Here is a 27655-nt window from a genome sequence, read left to right as displayed (position 1 = left end):
CAGTTTGGTATCAGCATGACCATGTTGGGACCTGAAGGAAAGGGAAGGGTTTGGATCATAGGCGTGGAGCCCATATAGGGACTGAGGACTTTCTCGGGTGAGTTCCTGCTTGTTCTTGTAAGACTGGATTAGTGACCCTGAGAGCAGGTTATCTTGAAGCGAGTTTGGACTCTCCAGCTTTCTCATGCTTTTCTCCCACAACCCACTCATCCTTCTACTTTCGGTATCAAGTTGGAGTGATACAGGAGCCCTGCCAGAGACTGACAGCCTATCTCGGACTTTCCAGGCTCCAGAAGAGCCCCGAGGATGCAGCACAGTCTATACCAGGCATAGCTAGCAGCCGTGAAGCCGTGGGTCCCATCCCAATGCCTCCTAAACCAGGGATGTGAATCAGACACACCCATCATCCCCAAACTAGGGAGAGAGGACAGGAGGGTGAAAAGTTCAAGATCATCCTCTACCACATGGCAAGCTCAAGGGCGTATGGAGATAGACTCTGTTTCAAAACCAACCAAACAAGTCTCTTTTCTTTGTAAGTTACTCAGACTCAACTATTACGATATACCAAGAGACAAATTCTAAGACAGAATCTCACTTTTCCTCTATTCCACAGGGCTCAGCGCCATTAAAAATAAAAATAACACAACTCTCCCCATTGCTTTAAAACCCCACTTTGATCTCACTTAACCTCTATTTATTTTTGATGTCTTGGGGGAAAATGTTATATGCTATCAGTATATTCGAGAGTCATATGGATTTAGAATATATTGAAACAGTTGCTAGGCCATCCTTCCTTAGGATTAGCACTCTGCTCAGCCTCTCAAATCAATTTATACATTTGGGGCCTAAATTATATAGATTAACTTACGAAGAAATCACATGATCACAGTTTTTAACTTATCTGAGAACCAAGTATGGCTTTTTAAAACCATACAGGAAGGAGGAGAGGACGTGGCTCAGGAGTGGAGCACTCGCCCAGCATGTGCAAAACTGTAAACTCCCTTTTTTTTCCTTAATATTTTTTGCATTATATGCATGTATGTGGAATGCATGTGTGTGTGCACTTTTGCATGTATGTGGACACCGATGTGTGCAATTGCACAAGCTCCTGCATGCAGAGGCTGATGGTGGGTATCTCTTCAATCTGTCTCCACCCTGTTCCCTGAAGGAGGATCTCGAGATTGAACCAAAAGCCCATGGTGCGGCTAGTCAAGCTAGCCAGCTTGCTCCTGAAATCCCCCACCTCCAGCCTCTATGCATTGGAATTCGAAGCAGCCTGCCATGCCCGCCAGCATTTATGTGGGTTCTGAAGATCTCAGTTCTGATCTTCAGATGTGCACAGCAAGTGCTTTGCTTCCTGAACCATCTCCTCAGCCCAGCCCTGAGTTCCAGCCTCAGCACTGCCAAACAATTAATAAAAGAAAAGAAAGCCATTGCAGGGACTTGGGTCCCATACAACCTGAATACGTTCCTGTTTGTTACTATCATAAACTGGACGGGTTTTGTGTGTGTGTGTGTGTGTGTGCTGTTGTTTGTCAACATTTAAACTTGGGTTCTTTTCTGTAATTTTGCAGTTGACTCATGAGTTTTTCAGGAATTCATAAGAACGCATGAGCTAATAATCTTGCGTCTTCGTAAAGCCCGTCTGTACCTTTCTCTTGTCTAATTGTCCTTCCAGGGTTCCTCTTCGAGCAATAAGAGGAAGGCCTGCATTAATGGCTGTGCTCCCAGGACTTCACCATTAAGCTCCTGCTAGTTTGGGGTTTGAGATTATATATTATTTATTGCATTAAAGTGGTATCCATTTACTCCTGCTCAGAAAGGGTCATTATCAGAAATGAGCTTGAGCTTTATCAAACACCTTCTGTGTATGCCCACAAAAATGAACTTTCAGTCCTTTTCCTTTTGAGCTTCTATGCCCACCGGAGGGTATACACAGCAGGTATGTTTGATGTCTCCCATAGGCTCCCGTGTGTTTGCATACCTGGGCCCCTGCTGGTGGCACAGTTTTGGGAAGTTACAGAACCTTGTGGATAGGGGGAAAACCTGGTGATGGAGGCCCACCTTGACAGTTACAGGTTAGCTCACTTCTAATCTAGGTTTGCCAAAATCAGAAGAAGCCAAGCCACAAGCTCCAGATGCAACAGTTGGAGCCACGGCCCAGGCACCATGCCTCCCCTGCGATGATAAACTGTATCCCACGGACCTAAACAAACCCTTCCTCCATTAAGTTGCTCTGTCAGGTGTTGAGTCTTGGCAGTGAAATAAGTAACTAACATAGAAACAATTTAAGTTGTTTTTACTAACTCAGCTTGGGACTTCACTGGAAGAATGCATAAAACTATCAGAAAAGCTGGAGAATCAGACTTGCAAATCCAAACAAGAAAACACAGCAGGACCCAACTCCGGAAAATGCTGCTTAAGATGCCACTGTCGGACCATAGAGGAAGTTGATGCCACCAAGACCAGTACTGTCACAGAGTGCAGGCACACTGCTGGACTCTGCAGCCACTATGAATGCCGCTGAATAATCTGTCATTGTCTCTGAACCGTTGCTGTCACAGCCTCATCATTATGGCCCAAAGAGGAGACATCCATTTGGACAGGAGACCTTAGGTCTGCTCCCTGGGAGCTGGGACTTAATGAAGGAGCATCCCCTCCTTCCAGCCATCACAATGGAAAAAAACTATCTCCCACCTCCAGTGAGCCTCTGCTCAGAGGATTACTCAAGTGCTGGAAAAGCAAAATTGGCACGAATCTACTACATCAAATGTAGCGTGCCCTTATTGATAGCATTAAAAATATTACTGTATTTTTATCATAATTTTAGGTCCATATTAAAAAGCCAGCTTAGGCTGGGAATATCTCCCTAGATCAGTTGGTAAAGTGTGCACAGGCACACACACACACACACACACACACACACACACACACGGACAAGGAGGGCTTATTTCATGTCTGTGTGTGTCTATGGCAGGGCACTGCCTGTCGATCTACTATCCTTGGCAAGTTTCATTCAGTTTTGCTAGTTCTTTAAAACCCAACTGTGAAGCATTCCTATTTTCTTTGGCTTTGAATCATTTAAATGGCATATTTTCAAAGATTCTGAGATTCACCCAATTTAGTTGCTCAATCTGGAAGTTCTTTGAAACGTTTTCTAAATTGTTAGCCATTAATACTGCCGTATCTAAATCTTCCTTCTCTTTCAGGTTAATTTTAGTCCTTTCATTTATTTTCTAGAAAATGTCCCAGATTTTCCAGCTCATTCTTAAAATCTTACAAAGAATTATTATTGTTATTCTGTCATCTCTATTGGCTCAAGGCCACAGAACTGCGTTAAACACATCCCTCATTTGGAACTCTCACTGGTGCCCTCAATTCACGTGCTTCTCTGCCCAAGTCATGTCCTGAGCCTCATATTGCAGCCGATGTGACTGCTGTTTCCATCATCCTCCAGGGGCCTTCTGACTTTTCTTCAAATCCAGCTTCCAGCTCTCCCATGCTTTGCTTCCATTTGACAGCCAAACATGTCTCTCTCTTCTGAGTAGTGCCTGTAGGCTCCTGGCAAGCTAGGGAAGGCGTGCACAGGGAGCCAAAAGATGCTTGTCTTCTGGAGATTCTCAACCAATGGATGTTGGATACAGGAATGCGGAAGCCATCTTCATTCTCTCCAGTTGAGACAAGCTCAGAGGGGTGGTTCGTAGGGGTGTCTCATACTCCAGAGCTCTCTGCAAGGTTAGAATACAGGGATTCTTTCCAGGATTTTCCTTTAACCCCCTTGTCTTAGCTAGGGTTTTATTGCTGTGAAGAGACACCAAGACCAACACAACTAGTATAAAGGAAGGCATTTCATTGGGGCTGGCTTACAGTTTAGAGGTTTAGTCCATTATCATCATGGCAGGAAGCATGACAGCACACAGGCAGACATGGTGTCGGAGAGCTAGCTGAGAGTTCTATATCTGGCTAGGCAGACAGTAGGAAGGGCCTGGCATGGGCTTCTGAAACCCTAAGGCCCACTGGCAGTGACACACTTCCTTCTACAAGGACACACCTACTCCATCAAGGCCACACCTCCCAATATGCCACTCTCTCTTCATTCAAAACACCGCACCCATCTTCACTTGACTTCTTTCTTGACTGCCTCCTGCTTCCTTCCACCTTGCTAGGGCCTGGATCTGGAATAGCCTCTACGGAAGGGCCATGTGTCAGGGGTGGACCTCAGCTTGGCATTATTGGTAAAAGGTGAAGCCTTTAAGAGGTGACCTAGTGGAAGGGTTTATATAACTGCAGCCATGCTACTGAAGGGGTCTGTGGGATGCCAGAGTCTCTACATCCCATCCCCCCTCAAGCCACCACACGATGGACAGTTTAGTTTTGCTACACAAGGCACTTCCTGTCATGAAGTGCCTCACTATAAGGGCCAACAGCCATGGACGGAAACCTCCAAAACTGAGAGCCCAAATGAACTTTTCATCTTTTTGTTTGTTTTGTTTTGTTTCCTTTGGGTTTTTTGTTTGTTTGTTTTTGTTTTGTATTTTTGAGACAAGGTTTCCTTTGTAGTCCTGGCTGCCCTGAACACACTTTGTAGACCAGGCTGGCCTCGAGCTTGCAGTGATCTGCCTGCCTCTGCCTCCCCAGTGCTGAGATTAAAGGCATGAGCCACCACACCCAGCTTAGCTTTTCATCTTTTTATGTTGGTTAAATCAAGTATTTTGTTACAGTGCTGGAAAGCTGATATGGCCTCTTAGCAGTCTCTTCTAAGAGCTCTTCCTTAGTTGACCACTTACATAACAATTCTCAACTCCATGTCCAGGTATAGAAAACAAGTCTATGACAAAGATGAAAGTCAGAGGAAGGATTTGCAAGTGTAGCTTCTTTCCTTCCATCATGTGGGTCTGGGGAATTGAAATAGGTCATCATGCTTGGCAGGGAGCACCCTTACCTAGTGAGACATTTTGCCAGTCCATAGTTGGGGTCCATCATTTCGAATGTAATGGTGTTAGGAGGTGGGATATTTGGGAGATGGTTGGGTCATGGGGAAAATTTCCAAGAGAGACTCTTCACTCCTTCTACCATGGGAAGACAACCTCTGTGAACTGAAGAATTGGTCCTTAGCAGGTACTGAATCTGAATGCTCTGTCTGACCTTGGACTTCTCAGAATCCAGAGCTCTTGGGAATAAATGTGTGTTCTTACATGTCCATAGCAACCAAAACAGGCTAAGAAAGATAGCTTAGACTCATTCAGAAAAATGGTGTTCCGTTTTAATCAAATTTGAGTGCAGAAAAGAGAAGAAACTGGTAGTCGATGTGAGTTTTGAAGGATGAGTAGGAGTCTGGCCTCCAGGAAATGGAGTGTGAAGGCAGAAGTCAAGTGGGCAAAATCTAGTGGTTGAAAATGGCACAAGGCTGCCGTGCTCTAGGAATTAAAGGGTAAAATGTGGAGAATGAACCTGGGGAGTCAAACAAAACCCAGGACAGTGGTGCTGTAAGAGATGAATGAAGTTTGGTCTAAGCAAGCGGTTCTTCTCAAATCAGAGAACAGAGCTGAGTGTGGAAGACTGAGGTCACTTTTTAAGCACGAAAGAGAGTGAGAGAACCTCAAAAGGAGAGCAGCATGGATGTGGTGACACAGGAACATTTGAAAGGCTTGGTGTGACAAGGAAATTCAGTCTAAGGTGGGTCCACAGACCCAAAATTGAGGGGGGAAGGGTCTATGCTTTTTTTCATGAGTTGATTCCTTCCTTCCTTCCTTTTTTTTTTTTTTTTAATTTCTGAAGAGGAATTGAGGTGCCTTACTATGTGGCCTAAACTGACCTCCTAGTAGTAATCCTCCTGCTTCTTCCAAGTGCTGAGATTATAAGCATGCATACACTCCTTTCATTAGGAAAACTGTCCAGTGGTGCTCATAGGTTTTGTAGACTTCCCCGACACTCACAATCCTTTTTCTCTTCCTCTTGTGTTTTGTAACACAACTGGGGTAAGCCTCAAGTTCAGAATCTTCAGCAGACTACAGTCTTGGGGAAGACTGTTCCCCAACAAACGTGCCAACTGAGAACCTTGACACTCCCCTGTCAAGAGCTAGGATGCAAACTCCCTCTTTTAACCCTGGGTGAGCCTTTGGGGATGCCTCAACTAACACAATTCCATACAAGAGGCAGTGTGCGAGTTGAGTTCTGAAGCCAGATCGCAAAGGCCATGGTTTGGCTTGATCTCAGCACGTTCATCCTTGGAACCTGGTAGCCATCCTGTAAGGGAGCCCAGACCTTACTGAGAGACTCATGGGGAAAGAAACCAAGTCTGGTGGTCCGGATGGGTTCAGTTGGAACCCAGTTCATACTGACCCACCAGCCACATGGGCAGTCAGTCCTGGAGGTGGACCCTTCAGTTGTGTCATTCCATGGTGCTATGTGGAACAGAGACCTAGGCTCCCAGCTGAGGATTTTTTATACTGGAGGTTCATGAGCAGCATGGATGATTTTGTCCTTTAGCCTGTTAAATTTTGGAGTGATTTGAGAGGTAGGATTAGATAACGTGAACACGTATCTATGTAGTTGTTGGTGGTCACTTTCATTTTATTTTGCCTGCGTGTGTGTCTGTGAACCACGTTCATTTAGTGCCCTTGGAGGCCAGGAGAAGGTTCCAGTTCCAGAGAAACCCTGGAACTGGAGTTACAGCTAGTTGTGAGCCACCATGTGGGTGCTGGGTGACTTAAGACTTCTGGAAGAGCAGGCAGTGCTCCTAACCACTAAGCCATCTCCCCAGCCCACAATGAGTGTTCTTCTGAACCATCTCTCCAACCCTTGGTTGTTGTTTTGCTATGCTATGGTTTGAACCCATGGCCTTATGCATCCCAGCAGGCGTTGTAAGAGATTTTAATTGCATTCTTTTGTGTTCTTCTATCCATTTTTACATTTGCTTTCTATTTATAGTAGTACCCGTTTTCTGCTTGCTGCCTCTTCATGAAGTTTTCTCTTAAAATATACCTATCCCTGAGATGTGGGCTAAAGTTGATGACTCACTACCAAAGAACTAACAGTGAAGAGAAAGACAGAATAGCTTGACAACAGAGTCCTGGCAGCCCTTGCCTGAGCCAAGAGAACAGGGCTTACATGAATAGCCAAAGGGACCATGCTAGGACATGATACAGATGGTATGCCACCTCATTGATGTCTTCTTCCCCAAACTACGAGCCCAGTATGAGATGAGGAAAGTCTTTATCTGAGGTTAAAGATGAAAACGAAAATACTTACCGGGGTTAGGAAAATCAAAGAAACCCTGAAAACTCATCACAGGGTGGAGGAGATGGGAAACAGAAGAACTCAGTGCACCGTATTTCTCAGAATTGCATTTTGGAACAGGAAAAAAAAAGGGTATTAGTGAAAACTGAATGAAATATAAATAAAATCTAGAATTTAGCTATTAGTGTTGTGGTGGTTTGCATCTGATTTACCCCTGAAAGGCTCTTATTCGGGAAACTTGACTCCTAGTGTGGCAGCACCCTGATCTAGGGAATTTCCCACTGAGGCTTTCCTTAAAAGTGATTTCTACACTGTGTCAAGTTGACAAAGCTCAATAGGATATTTAGTTATGTGAGCTTGGTATTTAGGGGAAGCGGAAAAGAGAAGACAAGAACTTGCTGTATTCTCTTTTGCAAGTCTTCAAATCTAAAATGATTCCAACATAAAAAGTTCATTATGATGCACTTAAGTTGGCCTGCTGTTGCCTGCCTGTAATCTCAAATACTCAGGAGGCTAAAGTAGGAGGATCACAAACTCAAGGCTAATCACTGCTACAGCCTGGGCCTCGGATTGATACTCTGACTCAAAATTAAAAGTAAAGAGAAAGGCAAGGGTGTAACTTAGTGCCAGAATGCCCAGAAAAAAATATATGCACTTAGTTGCCAGGCAAAGAAACACATACATGTAGTACCAGTACTTGAGAGTTAGAGGCAGGAGGATCAAAAATTCTGGGTTAAGCCAGGAGTGGTGGCACACACCTGTAATCCCAGCACTCAGGGAGGCAGAGGCAGAGGGATCTCTGTGAGTTCGAAGACAGCCTGGTATACAAAACAAGTCCAGGACAGCCAAGGCTACACAGAAAAACTCTGTCTCAAAAAAAAAGTAAGTAAATAAATAAGTCCCAGGATAGCCTTAGGTATATAGTAGATTTGAGTTCAGTCCTGGCTACGTGAGGCCCTATTCTAAAAAACAACAAAAATAAGTAAATAAAACATTTAATTTTCAAAAGAAGGGTCGATTCCAACATAGCATTGACTAATATAATAAGCCAAACGGTGTGAGAACGACTCAGCAAGCATTCATTCCCTGAGGGCAGCATCCCATCTTGGCATTGATAGAGATAACTGATAGGTGTGTAGAGTGTGAGGACACCCAGGGCTGTGAGACCACACAGGTCTGGAAGGAGGGGGGATGTGGTAAGAAGCCATAGAGGGTGGATTCCTCCTGGTACTCTTGAGCCCATCTCAGGAGTCAGGGGTAACCGGATACACACCTGGTCCTTCCAAGCAGAGGTTCTCAACCCTCATGGGGTGGTGACCCCCAACCATAAAATTATTTTCCTTGCTACTTCATGACTGTAATTTTGTTACTGGTATGAATCATAATGTAAACATCTGTGTTCTCCAATGGTTTAGGTGGCCCCTGTGGAAGGGTCATTCTACTCCCAAAAGATTGAGACCCACAGATTGATAACTACTGTTCTAGAGTCTTTCAAAGAGCCAACAGAATTCCATCTGCCTGAGAGACACTGAAACTTCACGTGAAAAGAAAATATCAAACCTCTGCTTTTTTTTTCTGCAAAAATAAGAACATTGTGAGAGTTATGCAAGTATTAAGTGTTCCATGAACACTGGAGCACTCATCCAAGATTCCAGTATACAACCATGAAAATACAAAGTGCTTTCCATTTTAATGACAAAGCAGCATAAATTAAGCAAAGAAATAAATGTGCAGTGTTATTTTAGCCTACTGAAAAATTCTTTGAGGAAAAATAAAATCGAAGGCCAGAGATAAGGTTCATTGGTTAAGACTGCTTGCTTACACAATCACGAGGACTGGAGTACAGATCCCAGCACCCACATAACAAGGCAGAGACCCTGAGCACATGTGTCATGCCAGCTCCATGGGAAAAGTGGAAACAGAAGAATCACTAAAGTTTGATGGCTTCCAGCCCAGCCAAGAAAACATCAGCTCCATATTCAGGGAGAGACCCTGCCTCAGAAGAATAGGTAGGAGAGTGATAGAGGAAGGCATCTGCTGCCCTCTTCCGGCTGTGCCTGCATACAGGTATATGCACCCGCACATACATTCACAGAGATACATACATGCAAATAAGTAAGTGTGGAGAAAAATCAGTAAAGTTTTTTTTTTTTTAAGCTACTAAAAATAAATAGTAACAATCAGGTCTAAAGTATTGAAAAGATCTCGGTGAGGGCACACTTAGACCGGAAACTGCTTGTGGGTATCCGAGCCACCACTACAGAGGCAAGAGGAAACACAAAAGGACTGAGCTGGGAATCAGTTTGGCATCTTCCAGAGGAGCCAGCTAACCGGAGTGGATGCTATGAGTTGGTCGATTGCCCGAGACAAGGAGCAGGGGATGATTGGAGTGTCAGATACAGCAGGTTGGTAGTGTAGAAAACTGAAATGCCAGCAGAAACACAGAAAGGACTGTTGGTCACCGTTCAAGTATGATGCAAAGAGTCATGTGTAATTGTTTGATTCAAATGAGATTGGAGGATAGAGAGAGCTTTAGGAACACAATGTAAACAGATGCCTTTTCCTCTCCTCCATACCATTTTACTAAAATGAGAGGGAAATAATAAAAAAAAAGATGTTATAAAACCACAAGAGAAGGATCAGGAAATGAGAGAGAGAGAGAGAGAGAGAGAGAGAGAGAGAGAGAGAGCGCCCAGGGATTGAGAGATTCTACAAGAGGCCATCAAAAGCAAAAAGATAGCTCAGTCAGTGAAGTGCTTCCCTCAAACGCATGAGGACCTGAGTTTAATATCCAGAACCCATGCAAACATGCTGGATGGTGGCCATGCTCACGTAGTCCCAGCTATGGAGGCTGAGACAGGTAGGTCCCTTAAACTCACTGGCCAGCCAGATTTGTTCAACTGTTGGGCTTCAAACCAGTGAAAGACTGTCTCAAAGGAGGCGGGTGACACCCAAGGCTATCCATCCTCTCATCTCCATGTGCTCCTATACACTCCAGTGAGACACGCATGGGTACAAACTCACACACACACACACACACACACACACACACACACACACTGTCTATAATAATAATAATAATAATAAAAAAGAGGCCAAAAACAAAACAGGATAAACACAATGAAGCAATGCCCTCAAAATAACAAAGAATACTATTTTCAGCCAGGCAGAGGTGGCACATACCTTTAAGTCCACTATTTGGGAAGGCAGAGACAAGCAGATCTAAGTTCAAGGCCAGCCTGGTCTATAGAGTGAGTTCTAGGACAGCCAGAGCTATGCAGAGAAACCCTGTCTCAAAAAATATATATATACTATTTCCAAGCTAAAATTTTATTTCCAAGCTAGCAACTAAGCATAAGGATGAAATAAAGTCATTTTCATGCATTGTCTCAAAACATGTAGTTCCTGGGCTGCCCAGATGATCCAGTGGATAAAGTGCTTGTATAAGGAAATGAGCTTGGGTCCCCAGGGCCCACAGAAAAGTTAGGTGTTACAGCATATATTTGAAACTCAAGTTCTAGGGGACAGGTAGCTCCTGGGATCTTGCTTTCCCTCTAGTATCACCAAAATAACAAGCTCTAGATTCAATGAGGAGACTGTTTCAGAAAAGTATAGAGGAAGACAGTTGATGCTCATCTCACACCCCCACAAATGCACACACACGGGTCCACATTCATGCGTACAACACACACACACACACTGTCTACATGCTCTCTTGATCAAAACTCTATTGGAAAGCATAGTTGACTGAACTAAAGGATTCAGTGTTAAAGCCTGCCAAGAGAGCCAGCAGACAGAAAATCCAACACCGAGTAGCTAAAGAAAGTTACAGAGTGCATAAGGAATCACCAGTTCAGACTGTGTGAGATTGCAGGAGACTTTAAGAGGAATGGTTTAAGTACGGAAAAGGAGAAACAGTGTGTCTGACTACATGAAAAAAAGAAATTAGCAGAAAGCTTCAATACTGTTGAAAAAATTGGAAAGAACTGGACACAGTGATTGAAAACTATGTAAGCAAAAGCAATCCATCATAATTAAGAAAAATGCAGGAGCTGAACAAGAAACAAAAATGTGATTACAGCACCTGACACAGTTAGTGTAGTAGAATGTTTACCTGGTCAATCACATCAGACACCAGCTTAAACAGCACTACAAAAGAGATGTATCACTTTCTGCCCCAGCCTTCTGTTGCCCAGTCTTCACTGGTGCCTATTTTCTCCTTGTGGTTTGCTAGGAGGTTATTGATTGTATTTGAGAGCATTGTACCCAGCAGAAAAGTCCTTTTTATGTTCCCCATTTTATAGGAATAGCCAGACCCAATACTGAATGCAAATACACAAAAATTCTGAGATTCTGGGAGAGGTGTTTTGTTATTGTTGTTGTTTTGTTTTTGAGACACAGCCTATCTATGTAGCCCTGGCTGTCTTGCATCTCTCTGTATAAACCAGGCTGGCCTCAGACTCAGAGATTCATCTGCCTCTGCCTCCTCAGTGCTGGAACTGAATGCATGTGCCTCTATGTTCAGCTGAGAGCTTTCTTTTTCTGATTTGATGCATTCACCATATTACCTTTTCCTCTACCTTCTTCTCCTCCTCCTTCTCCTCCTCCTCCTCTTTTTCTTTCTTCTCAGACTCTACCTCCTTCTTCTCTTCTTCTCCTTCCTTTCCTTTTCAAGGACTGGTAAATACAGCAGCCATCTTGTGACCTTGAGGATGATGACCACGTGCTAAGAATGACAGAGTCAAAATAACAGGAGAATGGCTCTTTATGACACTTTTGGACAATTGTGCTGACTTCTAGGCAATAGTAAAAGAAACAAAGAAACAAAGCACACCTTAAAATTCAATCAGAGACTAGTTGGTCACTACCACAATATTTGTGCCACAATTTCACAACAGGGCATATTTTCCCAGGCTAGTCATTATCCCAGATCTGTCAAATAACTAGAAATAAATATGGAAAGACACACATAAGATTTGTACTAAAAAGTAAAAACATTTTTCCTGAGAGAAGTTAAGGAACCCTTAACAAATAGAAGGATATACCATGTTCATGGGCAGGACATGTTCTATTATAAAGATGTCAATTCTAATCAAATTGATCTACAAGTTACACACATTCTCTATGATTTTGTGCATGCGTGCATGCTTGTGTGTGTGTGTGTGTGTGTGTGTGTGTGTAATTAGAGAGCAAATCCCTAAGTTTTTGATTGTTTGTTTGGTTGCTTGGATGATTTCTTGTTTGTTTGTTTGTTTTTCTTTTTTGTTGTTGTGGTTTTGGTTTGTTTGTTTGTTTGAGACAGGGTTTCTCTGTGTAGCCTTGGCTGTCCTGGACTTGCTTGTAGATCAGGCTGGCCTCGAACTCACAGAGATCCGCCTGCCTCTGTCTCCATGAGTGCTGGGATTACAGGCATGTGCACTGCACCCATCTCCTAGGTTTTATTAGGACAGATGAAAGACTCAAAAAGCCAGAAGAATCCTGAAAATGAGAACTTATCTATCAAAGATTAACACTTCACATAAATGACTTATCCTCTACTGTTCTACTTTTAAGTTTACTGTTCCTATTTAAGATAAAGATGAAAACTTTGATCATTAACTTTCAACCACATTTTGTTTAACTTTTTATTGTTAAAGAACCATACTTCAGCTGAAAGGGTGGTTCAGCAATGAACAGTACTTTCTGCTCTTCCAGAGGACCTGAGCTCAGTTCCCAGCACCCACATCAGGCAGCCCACAATCGTCTTTAAGTCCAGCTCCGGGAGGTTCCCACACCCCCTTCTGGCCTCAGTGGGCACTGCACACACACACACAGAGAGAGAGAGAGAGAGAGAGAGAGAGAGAGAGAGAGAGAGAATTAAAAATAATAAAAATAATCATACTTGCAGAAACTGCAAAACTAGTTTTCATAGAGTTTCTTGAGCTTTCACTTGGCTTCCATCCACAGCAACGTCTTATACAATTAAAGCAAAATACCCGAACCAGAAAATGTCTGTTGGTCAATACTGTTGACCAAACTCAGATCTTATTTGACTTACAACAGTTTTCTTTTAAACTGTGTGTGTGTGTGTGTGTGTGTGTGTGTGTGTGTGTGTGTGTGCAGACATTAGTGTACCTGCCTTTCTTCATAGGCCAAAGATGCCAGATCTCCTGGAGCCAGAGTTACAAGCAGTTGTACACACCTAATGTGCATGCCGGAAACCAAACTTGGGACCTCTGCATGAACAGTAGGTACCCTTAACCTCTGAGTCATCTTTCCAGCATGGTTTCCACCACTTCTAATATGCACATTTGTGTGTATGTGTGTGTGTGTGTGTGTGTGTGTGTGTGTGTATGTGTATGCACATGCGCGTGCTTTGTAAATATGTATAGATTCCTGTAATCATTGCACAGCCAGTACACAAAACTGGCTTGCCTCCGCAAAGAAGCTCTCTCCTGTTTCACCCATTCCCCTCTTGACTCCGTCCCTGGGCCTTACAACCACCAATCTGTTCTCCACCTCTGTGGTGTAATCAGAAGTTTGGCCAGTTTTGGCTAATTCAATTTTGGCAACTCTCTAGGTCATTAAATAGCATGGAGAGTTAAGAACTGGTTACACAACCAGACAATGGTGGCACGCTTTTACCCTAGCACTCCAGGGGCAGAGGCGATCGGATCTTTGAGTTCAAGGCAAGCCTGGCCCACCAAGTGAGTTCCAGGATAGCCAGGGCTACAAAGAAAAATCCTGTTTCAAAAAGCAACAATCAAGAAAGGGAAAGAGCTGATTGCTCATGTCTAGTTATAAAGACAGCTTAACTTGACTTTATCTATGTTGGCTTGATAGGCCGGCTGGAGGATGTCACCTTAAGCCCTTCAGCCTCCTCACTGAATCCATCTTCAGGCTGTAAATGGTGTTTTGTGTGACCAGCAACCCTTTAGAGACCTCCTGCGTAAACGGTCTGTGAAGCAGGGCCCGACGTCCTCGCCGCTGTCCACGGTGCTGATCGCCTAAAGCCAGTTTCCTGCTGGAGAAGCAGCATTCACACAAGAGAACCTAAAGGCTCCAGTCCAGTGCCGGTGAGATGGGTAAGCAGGTGAAGGCACCCACTGCCAAACCTGATTCCTGGGGTCCATATGTCATAAGGAGAGAATTCATTCTGAAAACTGCCACCTGACTGCCACGTTCATGGCATGTAAGTGTCTCCACACACAAATAAAGAAGGCGCTCAAGAGGCATCTCAGTGGATAAGAGAAGTTGCTACTCTTCCAGAGGAGCTGGGTTTGAGTCCCAGCACTCATATGGTGTCTTGCAACTGTCCGTAACTTTGGCTGCAGGGGATCTGATGCCCTTTTCATCTGGCCTACATGGGAACTAGGTTGGCATGTGGTGTGAAGACATACATGCAGGAAAGACACCATAAACAAACAAACAAACACACACACAAATGTATTTTGAAAGTCATATATCCTTGTCCTGACTCCTTAGTAATCAGTTTCCAAAAGAGACTTGGTCAAAGAACAACCTTGAAGAGATAGACTTATGAAAGTAGGGGGAGATAGTAAGACCTGGAGGGGACAGGAGCTCCACAAGGAGAGCAACAGAACCAAAAAATCTGGGCACAGGGGTCTTCTCTGAGTCTGATGCTCCAAACAAGGACCATGCATGGGAGATAACCTAGAACCCCTGCTCAGATGTAGCCCATGGCAGCTCAGTGTCCAAGTGGGTTCCCTAGTAAGGGGAACAGGGACTGTCTTGGACATGAACTCAGGGGTTGGCTCTTTGATCACCTCCCCCTGAAGAGGAGCAGCCTTACCAGGCCACAGAGGAAGACAATGCAGCCAGTCCTGATGAGACCTGATAAGCTAGGGTCAGATGGAAGGGAAGGAGGACCTCCCCTATCAGTGGACTTGGAGAGGGTATGGGAGGAGATGATGAAGGGAACATGGGATTGGGAAGGAATGAGGGAGGGGGCTACAGCTAGGATACAATATGAATAAACTGAGAGAGCAAGGAAGACCCCATCTTGGGAGCAGCCTTCTTTACCCAACAGGGTTTCCACACTTACGCCTAAGCCCTTGTCTTCTAAGCTACTTTAGACACTTTCAAGTTGCTTCTGATCCTCCAGAAGCTTTAGATCTCTTGGTATCTCTTGTAATTAATCTCTTGAGACCATGAACTCCTATAATGACCCTGAAATGCTATACTATCGGAAAAAGAAGTTTCAAGTGGTATTGATTTTAGGGAAAATGGCCCATCATCGCTAAGAAGCCAGGGGAATGGAGGATCTCAGTGAGACTGTTGCTGTTTGTGAGGGCCAAAGGCAAAAGTGGGGAACTGGGCTCAGCAACTGGAGGCACTTGTTGTCAAACCTGGCGGCCCAGATTCAATTCCCATGATCCACAGAGTGGAAGGAAAGAACCTATTTCTGAAAGCTGTCCTCAGACCCCCAGCTATGCACTGTGTCTAGCACATGCCTGCCTGCCTGTGCATATGTGTATGTGTGTGCGTACATTTGTGTGCATACATAGGCTCTTATATTTGAATGTTTGGTCCCAGTTGGTAGAATTTGGGAAGGATTGTGAGGCATGGCCTTCTTGGTAGAGGTGTGTTACTGGTTTGGGCTTTAAGGCTTCAAGAGTCCATGGCATTCCCAATTAGCTCTCTCTGCCTCGTGGTGGCTGCTGTCTCAGCCACTGCTCCAGCACCAGGATTTCCTGCCTGCTCCGATGCTCCCTCCCATGATGGTCTTGGACTCACCTCTGAAGTATAAGCTCCAGTAAACTCCCTTTTATGTAAGTTTCCTTGGTCATGGTGCCTTAACACAGCAATAAAAAGTGACTAAGACATCCTCTCATTGCAGCCTTTAATTTTTAAAATTAATTTATTTCTTTGTTCTGTCTCTGGCCTGGAACTTGCTGTTTTAGTTCAGGTTGGCCTTAGATCCAAGGTGAGTCTCTCACCCCAACCTCCCAAATGCTGGACTACAGGCATGATGACCCACTCAAGCCTTGCCAACAAAACAAAATAACAAAGACGCATAAAAATCACTTGTAAACCTATATTTAGAAATAATCTCTTTCTTTAGACATACACATTGCTTAATCCACGTATGTTTTAATACATGCTTACATGATAGTTATAAACAATCTACTATTATTATGGTCTATATACTATTTTACACCTCTGTTCTTTTAACTCTCCCTTTTGTTCACTGATAGAATACATGAACGTGGAGGAAAAATCCTATTAGTGGGAATTTATTCTGAGGACATAATTAGAGATATATACAAGATTTTATATAAAGAATAATTTATATTAGTGAATATTTAGAGACAATAAGTATAGCAATAAAGCAAGAAATTAAATAATTTGATGGGCTTAGGTCCATGTGCATAGTGGCCAGGGCAGCTTCCCTCTATATATCAGGAGAGGAAAAACATGGCTCTCCTATCCATATGAGAACAAGTCATGTAATGTCATTTTTTTTAAACCCAATACATTTAACAATAATGTATCTTTAAAACTTTCAGGCAGGAGATACGGCTCAGTAGTTAAGAGTATGCATTGTTCATGTAGGGACCCAAGTTTGATTCCCAGCACCTGAATCAGGAGGTTTCCAACTACTTACAACTCTAAGGGATTCAGTGCCCTCTTCTGGCTTCTGCCAGCACATGAACACATGAACACATAGGGAGACACACACAAACACACACACACACACACACACACACACACAGAATTTTAAAATATAATTCTTTCTAAATTAAATAAATCTTTCTAAACAAAACCCCATCACACAATATATATGTATATATTATATATACATATATTAATAATCTAATATTATATATAATGCATTGTTTTATTAATATATCAAATAATATATTATATATATATATATCAAATGATGATTGCCTTAGTTAGGATTTCTATTGTGATAAAACACCATGACCAAAAGCAACTTGGGGAGGAAAAGGTTTATTTCAGCTTACACTTCCAGATACCAGCTCATCATTAAGGGCTGTCAGCACAGGAACTCAAGCAGGGAAGGAACTTGGGAGTCAAGAACTGAAGCAGAGGTCCTGGAGGAGCGCTGCTTCCTGGCTTGTACCTCACGGCTTACTCAGCCTGCTTTCTTATAGCACCCAGGACCACCAACCCAGGGGTGGCATCACCCACAGTGGGCTGGACTCTCCCACATCAATCACCAACCAAGAAAATATGACACAGGCTTGCCTACAGGCAAATCTTATGGAGGCATTTTTTTTTTTTAAATTAAGATTATCTCTCTTTCCAAGTAACTATAATTCATGTTAACGACAAACTAGCCAAAACAGTGGTTCTACTGCATGCTTATTTTAGGGAGGGGTATGGATTATTATGTCCCTTCTTCACCGTGAGCATGTATGAATTGGAGTCCACATTCCCACCCCCCCACTCCACCCTTCATTTTCAGAGGCAGGGTCTCATGTAGCACAGGTTGGTCTCAAACTCACCACACGGCCGAGGATGACCTTGAGTCTCTGAGCCTCTTGTCTCACCCCCAGCCCCAGCTCTAGCTTTCCAGGAATGCACCACTACTTTCAATGTACGTGATACTTACTGTGGGAATCAAAGCCGAGGCTTCCACTATGCCGGACAGGCGCTCTACCAACTGGGCTACATCCCCAACTCCAGAATCTGCATTTTTAACAAGCTCCTGTGGGTGGATGTGAATACATCATTAGAGTCTACGGCATTTTAATTCTTGTTAACACCGTCCCTTTTGTGGGACTATGTTTCCCCCAAGCTCAAAGGGATTGTGACTCGGACATCTGTCTTCGGTCCCTCATAGTTTCAGCATCCTAAATTGATTTCTAATAGTCATTGGTGTGAGTCCCTATAGAAAGACAGCTGACAGGCCCAAAGAAGGAGTGGTCTGGTTAAAAAGCTCATGCTGCCCACAGCGGATGCTGAAGCAGCTGAGTGATGCAGGTCGTAACCGTGTCGGAGGGGTGAGAGGCAAGAGGCAGCGTGGAATGTCTGCGGGAACTAGGATAAGAGAGCTCCTGTGATCTGGGCCAGGGTTGAGTCCCAAGAGCAGTACCTTGGGGAAGATGCAGGTTGCAGAGTGGCCTCTGGGCGGCAGCAAACACGCGCGGCGCCCCAGCAAGACGCCAGGCAGCCGGAGCCGGGGCGCAGAGCTGACTCAGGACGGCAGGTGGCGCTGCGGGGTCGCGGCTTACTCGGGCCGGAGAAAAGTCCCGGGGTGGCCTGGGGAAAACACCTGGGCAGGTGTGGGCGGAGTCTGGGTGGGGAGGGAACCCTAGGGGCGGGGCCTAGGCCTGGCCCACCGGCGTTTCTGGCGGTGGCTGCGGGAGATGCTGGGCTTTATGAGGCCCGAAGAAGAGGAGCGTCCCCAGGCAGTGCGCACGCCAGCCGCGACCCTTCGCCTCTGAGAGGTAAGTCCAGCGAGGTCGGGTCGGGCCGGGTCGATCTCGGGGTTCCAGGCGCCCGAGCAGCCGCGGGGCGTGGTGGCTTCCGAGAAAACCACGGGGTGGCGGGATGCTGAGACGCTTCCCGGGGCACCAGGGGTCCAGCTCCGACCTCTCCCCAGACCCCGGCCCGGGATCCAGAGCCGAGCGACGGGCGTTTCCGAGCCAGCGTGTGTGGGAGGAGCGCCTCCAGGCTCTTCTCTGCCCATCTCATCCCGCTCCCCAGCCCTGAAGAGCGTGCGCTTGACCGCGACTGCTCTTTCAGCCGCGGAAAGCTTTTCTGTGGAGGTGACTGCTGCAGAAAGAATCAAGTACTTGGAGAGGGCGCCCAAGACTGCAGCAGCGCCCGTAGCAGACGGCTTTTGCCGCAAAAACCGCCCCAGGACGGACAGGGCCTGCAGCGAGTCAGTGGGGTAGCTCGGTCCCGCGGTCTTGAGTCCTTGGAAGTCCTGAGGCTCAAGCTATTTCCAAACAGCACGATGGCGTGGCGGGAGTCCAAACATGCCCTGGTCCCAGACTTTCATGCCCAAGTTCTAGGATGCACAGAGCCTCACAAACGTGTCACCCCTCGCCAAGCGCTGCTTCCCTCACAGGGGAAGAGGCAAGGTCTGGAGCGTGTGAGGGAAGAGAGCAGGTGTCAGGAAGAAACCAGGGACCTGGAATTTCAAAGAATTTTTTTTTTCGTTCTGTGTGGCCTTGGGCGGATTACCTAACCTCTTCGCACTTCTTTCGGACGGGGATAGTAATAACAGCTCGTTTCGTCTGTAGCGAGAATTAAATTCGGTGAAAATGTTGGAATAGGAAGCCTGGGCACGGGCTATCGGTGACTGACAGCTGCTGTTATTGCTGCTGCAGTCGCTGACATCTGCAGCCAGTCATTATTTAAGGAATAACATAACGAGTATGTGTTCTTGGGTTCAAATCCTAGTCCAGACACTTTCTATTATGACCTTGGGCAAGCTACCTCGTCTACCCATGCCTCCATGCCGCGCTTATAACCGGGAAACTATGACACCTACCTGAGGAGACTGTTGATAGCTCTCGGCAGGCCCACCCTTAAGATGAGCTTCGAATTCCTCTGCCAAAGCACCCGGTTGAATTAAGTCCCAGGTCTAGCACTAGATACAATTTTGCTTTGCCTGAGAGTTGAAATACATATGTGAACATTCTGGAGTTCCCTCTCACACGACTGGCTGATCCTCTGGGAAAGAGGTGAATGGGAGCCCCGAGAATCGTCTTCAGTGAGAAACCTTAGTGTTGAGAACAGGAGTGTAAAGAATTCGGCTTTTGGCAAACAGCTAGTAGAAGAAGGAGCCATTTAGGCTGTAGTTCTATACAAATGGATCCTAGATCTATGCTTTGAAAAAAAAAAAAAACTGCTAACTTTGTTTCCGTTTTTGTTTCTTTCTGTTTTTTAGACAGAGTCTTATTATGTAGCCCTGGATGGCCTAGAACTTTAGACACACACACACACACACACACACACACACACGACTTAAAACTCACAGAGATCCTCTTACCTCTGCCCTTTGAGTGCTGGAATTTAAGGTGTGTGCTACCATGTTTCACAACTTTTTTTTTTTTTTTTTTTTTTTTTTTTTAGGATGATAACATTTAACACAAAGTAAAGCAAAGCAAATTCCACTGCTTGCCAAGAGGCAAACAGAATAATCTTGTCAATAAGATACGGTTTTTCTCAGCTTAGGTATCTCATGTGAGCCTGTGGAGGGCAGGTTATTGGGGCAGTCTGGCTGCCTCTGAACATCTGTCCTCGATTCTCTATTTCTTTTGTACGGTAAGCTTTAAGCCCACGAGCATTGTAAACCTGAGAGCCTTGTTCCTCAACTTCCTCCCAATTTTGGACCATATTTTGTGGATTCAGGATGGAAGAAAACCGATTCTGTTGGCCCAGAATCCTGCCTAGAGGACTTGATGATGGAAATGGAAGTTATTATTTTAAGCAAGCTAAGCCATCCTCAATTTTTTTTTCTCTCGTATACAATTTTTTTTTCTCTCTTAGATGAGAGAGAGAGGAAATGAGACAGTAGACAAAGATTTTAAGGAAGGAGGGGAAAGAGAGAGTATTTGGGGGGAGGAGGTGACGGACCAGTGAGCGCAATGGGGGAGAGGCCATATTGGAACAAAGTATAACGACACCTTACATGCTGTAACAAAACCCACCATTTTATACACCATCTTGAAAAAATGACATAACGAGGACATCAAAGTCCTTGTCTTGAATGCAGATCCCACACACAGACATAAGGAGCCATGCTGTGTACCTTGGTGACGTCACTCCACCTCTCTGATAGGGACATAATAACAGTCTATCTACCTCATGTAATGGTTGAAATATATAAGCGACTGTCTGTTTGTATACAGAGATTACATATTCACGAGGCCGCTGATTCTATCTAGCGTACAGCGAGTTCATTGCTGAAATGACTGTCTCATAGCGTGGTGTTTCCACAGCGGAGGAGGTGCAACGTACGCAAATACATAGGTGAATACGTCCGTTTGCTCTCCAGTAACCGAGGAGCCTTCTCCAGATCCTAATACCTTAAAATCAGGTGCAATGGCATGGTGCCTGGTAAATGCGGAGAGGCCAGCAGTCACGGGCTGATGTTACACCAGGCGCTATAGAAAGCGCACGGAATTGATGGTAACAAGAAAAAGAAAAAGAAAGAAAGAAACAGAAATCATTTCTTTAGAAGAAGGCAACGTGGAATATGGGGCAGGGAAAACATGGTCAGGACATGATCTCTAACAGCTTCTGGGAAATTTTGGGAGATTTCACCAGCCGGTGACACGTTACCTAACGTACGCTCTGTGCAGGAGGGACATTTTGCTAGGCACCAGGAGACATCGTAAAACAGGAGGGCTGCTCTCAAGGAGAAGTGGCCCAGGGACGCGATAAGGCACGGGATATAGCGCCTCCGCCTGATAAGAGCCGCCTGCCTGGGTTACTGTGAGGGCACCTGCCCCAGGAAAGGTCCTTCAGCCAGTCCAGCCAGTATGTGCAGGTTACACACGGCCCTGCCCCCACGGGGCTAGGCCTGGGGGCCGTAAAACGAGGAGGAGGCAGCTGGGGTGGCCCCAGAGCAAATCTCCTGGAGAAGGGGCTGAGGGCTCAGAATGCCGCCCGCCCGTCCAGCCCACGGATGAAGAAGGCCTCTGAGAACACGCGGGCTTGGTGTTCCCCAGTCACAGGCTCCAGGGACGGGCTGACAGGCCTGTGCTTGCAAGCTCACTGACTAGTCTCCTCTGTCCCTTCAGAACTCAGCTGCAAAGTTCCGTCCTCGCCATGGCGCCCGGAGAGAAGATCAAAGCCAAAATCAAAAAGAACCTCCCGGTCCGAGGCCCCCAGGCACCGACCATCAAGGACCTGATGCGCTGGTACTGCCTGAACACCAACACCCACGGCTGCCGCCGCATCGTGGTGTCCCGGGGCCGCCTCCGGCGTCTGCTGTGGATCGCGTTCACGCTAACGGCAGTGGCCCTCATTCTCTGGCAGTGCGCCCTCCTCGTCTTCTCTTTCTACACCGTCTCCGTCTCCATCAAAGTGCACTTCCAGAAACTGGATTTCCCCGCCGTCACAATCTGCAATATCAACCCCTACAAGTAAGAGGCTGCGCTCACCTCGGGGAACCGGGAAGTCTAGCTTCTCCGAGGATGCCAAAGCCCCTCCCCCAGAGCGGCGGGTCCGAGGGCCACACCAGCCTGCTGACACAGGCTCTAGAAATGTCGATTTGATCGCCGGGATCGGTTTCAGACCTGCATGCTTTCAGTTCAATGGCTGTGTTCTGTCTTAGGCAGCAGGCAGGGGAGGCTGCTCCACCAATTCTGCTTAGAGACTGGGCCCGGAAGGTGCCTCCCCCGGACACACAAGCAGCCCCGCTGAGCCTTTCCCAGTTCACTCCCTTACTCTCTCCCCAAGCCAGGCTGACTCAGAAGTGACACCCAGGTGACTTCCGGAAGCATCCTCGCTGCCCTGACCCTTCCGTCTCAGGGAGCCCAGCCCAGTAATTGAGCTCCCCGGCTCTGGACAGGATAAATCCTTGGTGCTGCCCGGTTGTCAGTGGCAGGACCTGTTCTAAATGGGTCATCAGAGTCTTCGGGATTATGGGAGACTGATCTGGGAGGCCAGTCAGAATGCAGCAGAATGGAGGGGGGATAGGTGAGGGGGGGAAAGAGCAGTGAGCGACTACAAGTAACAGTGGCCCTTTAATTACCTACTTGCATATATATATTTCTTTTACACTTTTAACAGTATTTATATACTTGGAGACAGAACCACGCTATCTAGCTCGGATTGGCCCTGAACTTTCGGTCTTCCTCCCTCAGCCTCCCACGTGCTGGCATTGTAGCTGTGTGCCACCATGCCCACACACTGAGCCTTCTCCACAACCTCGTTTTACAAATAAGCAGGCTGGGTAACGGAGACACAGAAAAGCGAAGAAACTTGTCTCAGATCGCACAGCCTGGATTGGGATGGAGAGCTTGAACGGGGCGGGTAGACTCTGAAATCCATGTCCCTGGCTTCTGTGCTATGTCATGACCTCCCTCCGAGAGGGAGAGAGAAGGGAGAGTCACGAGAGAGGCTGGGGCCGTTTGGTACAGTGATTTTTTTTTTTAAACGGTGTCATTATGCTTCATACAGTCAGCTCTTGCTTTCTGTGTGCTTGGGTGTTGTCAAAGTGACAGCTCCAATCCCGTGCCTCCCAGCACTGGTTGGAGGGTGTCCTGTGGGCCGGGGCAGAGTGTGATGGGTGGAAATGGAACCTGCCCCCCCCCCGTACAATTAGCAGTTATTTATATGTCCCCACTTTGGCTACTTTATGGGAGGCACCTGAGAGTCAGCACTCTAGAGATACTGGTTGGGGGCATCACCCTACCCAAAGATGGGTAGACAGAGGTGGCAGAGGAGGGGAAACGGTGGTCATTTTGAATGGGGCAAATAGTGAAAGACCATGTCCCCTTGGCCGAGGGAGTGGTCAGGAGACACGGGGCTGACACTCCAAGATGGAAGACAACATGGAGAAGCTAGAGCACTGTGCTTCTTCCTTCTCCATGAAATTTCCTTTGCACTTTGGTAGGTACAGCGCCGTGAGCGACCTTCTGACTGACTTGGATGCTGAGACAAGACAGGCCTTGCTGTCCTTATACGGGGTCAAAGACTTTCCAGAGGTTAAATCTCGGGAACGCCGGGAGGCAGGATCGATGAGATCCACTTGGGAAGGCCCGCCACCCAGATTCCTCAACTTGATCCCATTGCTGGTCTTCAATGAGAATGAGAAGGGGAAGGCCAGGGACTTCTTCACTGGCCGGAAGCGCAAGATCAGTGGGAAAATCATTCACAAGGCTTCCAACGTCATGCACGTTCACGAGTCGAAGAAGTTGGTGGGATTCCAATTGGTAAGACTTCCTTACAGTTCAAGGGCGTCGGGGAGAGGAAGAGCTGGTGCTCATTACGGTCAACAGGCCAACTCTAAGATGTGTATGTTATTATCATGATTTGGTGGCAAGCCACTGAGACCAGCTCATGGGCAGAGTCCTAGGAGATGACCAGTGGCTCGTTAGGGCTCTCAAAGGTCAGAAATTTGGGGAGACCTAGTGATCTAGGGAGCAAGAAATGATAGTATTCGTTCAGATTCTGATGTTGAATTAAAGAGGCCATTGTCACCCTCTCTGATAATGCCGAAGTTGCAGAGTCCATCTTGGGGCTCCCTTAGCCAAGCTGGGGGGGGATACCTGATCACCTCCTGACATATTTGGGGACGGGTCCCCAAAGCAAAGCTGCTGTGCAGACATCAGAAAGGGGAAATTAAGCCACAGAGAATCCACCAGGGTTCCCAGTAGTACCTGCCTTCCTGAGGTCCAAGCTCATGTCCAAGCTTCTATTGCCCCTATGGTTCCATTCAAGTGGCAATTGGAAGCAGCTATTCAATGAAAATGAACTCCCCACTATCGTCCTGGGCACAGTCCATCATTACCGTGCTTCTCCACGCCACCGTCAAAGCATGGAAGGGGACTGTTTCTTCATCTTAATAGTTCCAATAACAGGACTTTTGAATCTAGCAATGTTTTCTATCAATCTAAACAAATTTTTGACAATGAAAAAGGTGCTTCATCAAAAAGCATCGAGACTTCAAAATCTTCCCGGTTACATTCACAGGGTATTTACACAATTTCTCTTAATACCAAATTCTTTGGACGTTTGTCCTTTCGGGAGACTTTCCAAGCCCAGGGTGATGAAAATGTCAAGAATGTTCCATGGCTCCTCTCTAGAGCCCTCATAATTAAGTATTTCAAACATGAGTCTTTTCAACTGCTTGCTAAGTGTGGCTGGGTAGCGTGGTATTCACCAGCATTCTGTCAGTGACATACCCCATATGTTAGTGCCTAGTCTGAGATCTTGCAGAGAAGTAATGTCAGAGTCTGGGCTAGAATCCAGATTTCTAGACTGTGTTCAGTAGGAAGACGATGACATTAATCAGCTAAACCCTGGATATACGGAGACCCTAAAACTTGAATTTGCTTCTTGCTCAGTGGCAGACAGTAGCAGAAAGTCATGGGAGTTGGCCTCAAGGCCCCTCTTTGCTCTCTCTTTTATCCATGAGGCTTGAGGTTGACCCTCTCAAGCTCCCAGAAGTAAGCGGAAGCCGCCTGGCATCTGTAACTCACCTCAGTCCCTCCGGCGGTGCTAGGACTGACAACCTGGTGTCCCCTCTTATCCACAGTGCTCAAATGACACCTCTGACTGTGCCACCTACACCTTCAGCTCTGGAATCAATGCCATCCAAGAGTGGTACAAGCTTCACTACATGAATATCATGGCACAGGTGCCTCTAGAGAAGAAAATCAACATGAGCTATTCTGCCGAAGAACTACTGGTGACCTGCTTCTTTGATGGGATGTCCTGTGATGCCAGGTCAGGAGGGGACACTCCCTGAGGACCAGAGGTTCTAACCCTAGGCCCTTTTCATGCATTGGAAGCTTGCCTTTAGGTCTTGAGAACACTGGCTCTGCCCTTTGAAAAATCACTGACAAGGGAGCTAGGTTCTGGGATCACTTGGAAAAAAATGTACCTGGTGTGGAATCATAATATCTTTAAACCCATTAAATTACCTGTCACCATGCAAGGTAGTCAGGGGCATTCATCTAGCTTTGTGCATTACTATGATGTGTATCTGTGGCTGGAAGCCACTGCTCTGGTTCAAAGAAAAGAAGGAAGAAAGGAAGGGAGGGAAGGAGGGAGAAAGGGAGTGAGTGAGAAAGGGAGAGAGGGAAAGAGGGAGGCAGATATCCAAGTGTTCATATTCCACTTTGAATATAATAATCAGATCCCTAGTGGTGACTATTAAGTCAATGGGATATTCTGAGGTGAACCTTCTAGTCTGAATGGTTTAACTACCTTCTTTTCTGAATTCTAAGCCTTTCTGACCCATCTATAGGTTAATGTACACATTATTTCTTACAAATATTGAGTGATTGGGGTAATCTCACCCTGAGGGTAAAAGTCCTGAAATTACATGATGGCCATAGGATGAGACTCCTTCTCTTAAGATCATTTTCATGGAGCTGAGGATTTGAAAAGCTCCAGGTGTTGGCTGAGAAACTGAAGGGTAGAGGAATTTGGGGGCAGGCATGAGGCAGGCCTATCAGAGCTGAGGATGCAGTTCAGTCGGCAGAGAACTTGCCTGACCTGCACAAAGCCTGGGTTCCTCCCCTAGCGATGGTGTTACACACCTGTGCTCCCGGCGTTCAGGAGATGGAAGCAGGAGGAGCAGAGGTTCAGTGTTATTCTTGGCTACATGGGGAATTTGAAGTGGACCTGAGATACGGGAGACCCTACTTCAAAGACAAAGCAATACCAAACCAAAACAGAGACAGTGGTGAGAGGGTGATAAAGGAGAACAAAAGCAGAGTCTAACTCTACGCCAAGGCTTGTCAACCCTGCTGAGGGGCCTGTTCGTTTCATGGGAGGGAAAATGGGATGAGTGAGTCACATCCTCATCCATTGTCCCAAAGGAAAGCTTTCCCCATCAACACAGTGCCTCCTGACTTCAGCCGGGATGCACAGGGGCAAGCCCCAGCCCAGCTCTTTCTCAACCCTCCCGTTCTTCCATAGGAACTTCACGCTTTTCCACCATCCAATGTACGGGAATTGCTACACGTTCAACAACAGAGAGAATGCCACCATCCTCAGCACCTCCATGGGGGGCAGTGAGTATGGTAAGGAGGGAACCCCGCGTGGAGGGGACCCCCGAGGCGTTTGGAAGTGCTACCTTGACGGCAGCAGCACAAGTGGGGACACGTGATCTTCCAGTCCTCACCACCTGTCCCTAAAGCAAAGGCATTCTTCCCCTCTCCCGGTGCACACACGGTCATCCGAGTTCATTCTTCCCTTCGCTGTGGGTGTTTTCCCTTTCTGACTTCTTTATCTTTGGGAGAGCCACTGGGACACTGCCGGGGTTCCTTCAGCTGACGAACCGCTCTGGTTTAAGCTCACTGCTGCGGTGACTAATCCTGGGCAGGTGGCGTCTAAGCTAAACCCAGATGGGGTGAGTAGGAGATTAGCTGGGCAGACACACCTTTAGCTTAGTTAGGATGACAGACTCCGGAGCCAAACCTCAGCTCTGCCTCTCACCATGTGACCTTGGTTGCTGCCCTTCAACTACAAAGTGAGAACAATAACAGTAGCTCCCCTAAACGTTATTCAGAGTTCTTAGAATAAGCCCTGGAACACATCCAAGCTGCCATCTTGTTATGATACCATAGTTTAGATGGCATCAACGGTAGACCTTAGTTTCCTCCAATGCCAAAGGCTGGATCTTCAAGGTCAAGGTACCAGCGCTTGTGAATTCAGATAAGACTTTTCTCTCTTCTTGGTTGCAGATGGCTTATCCTCTTCGTGAGTCCTCGTGTGGCCTTTCCTGTCTCAAGAGGGTGCTGTGATGTCT

The 27655-nt window shown here is 46.2% G+C and overlaps 1 protein-coding gene across 1 annotated transcript in view; it reads left to right on the top strand.

Moving 5' to 3' along the window:
* The first annotated feature begins 18513 nt into the window (after positions 1-18513).
* Positions 18514-27655, top strand: part of Scnn1g (sodium channel epithelial 1 subunit gamma) — a 31874-nt gene continuing 22732 nt past the window's right edge. Inside the window, exons 1-5 of the mRNA XM_021640643.2 lie at positions 18514-18659; positions 21969-22313; positions 23789-24107; positions 25433-25623; positions 26824-26927. Of these exons, the coding sequence (XP_021496318.1) occupies positions 21997-22313; positions 23789-24107; positions 25433-25623; positions 26824-26927 (931 nt within the window). The 5' untranslated portion in view covers positions 18514-18659; positions 21969-21996. The remainder of the gene's footprint in view (positions 18660-21968; positions 22314-23788; positions 24108-25432; positions 25624-26823; positions 26928-27655) is intronic.

The sequence above is a fragment of the Meriones unguiculatus genome, chromosome 14 (assembly GCF_030254825.1).
Source record: "Meriones unguiculatus strain TT.TT164.6M chromosome 14, Bangor_MerUng_6.1, whole genome shotgun sequence".
In the NCBI taxonomy this organism is placed as follows: Eukaryota; Metazoa; Chordata; class Mammalia; order Rodentia; family Muridae; genus Meriones; species Meriones unguiculatus.
Note: the sequence above shows the minus strand (reverse complement) of the source record. Positions and strands in the feature narration are given on the sequence as shown.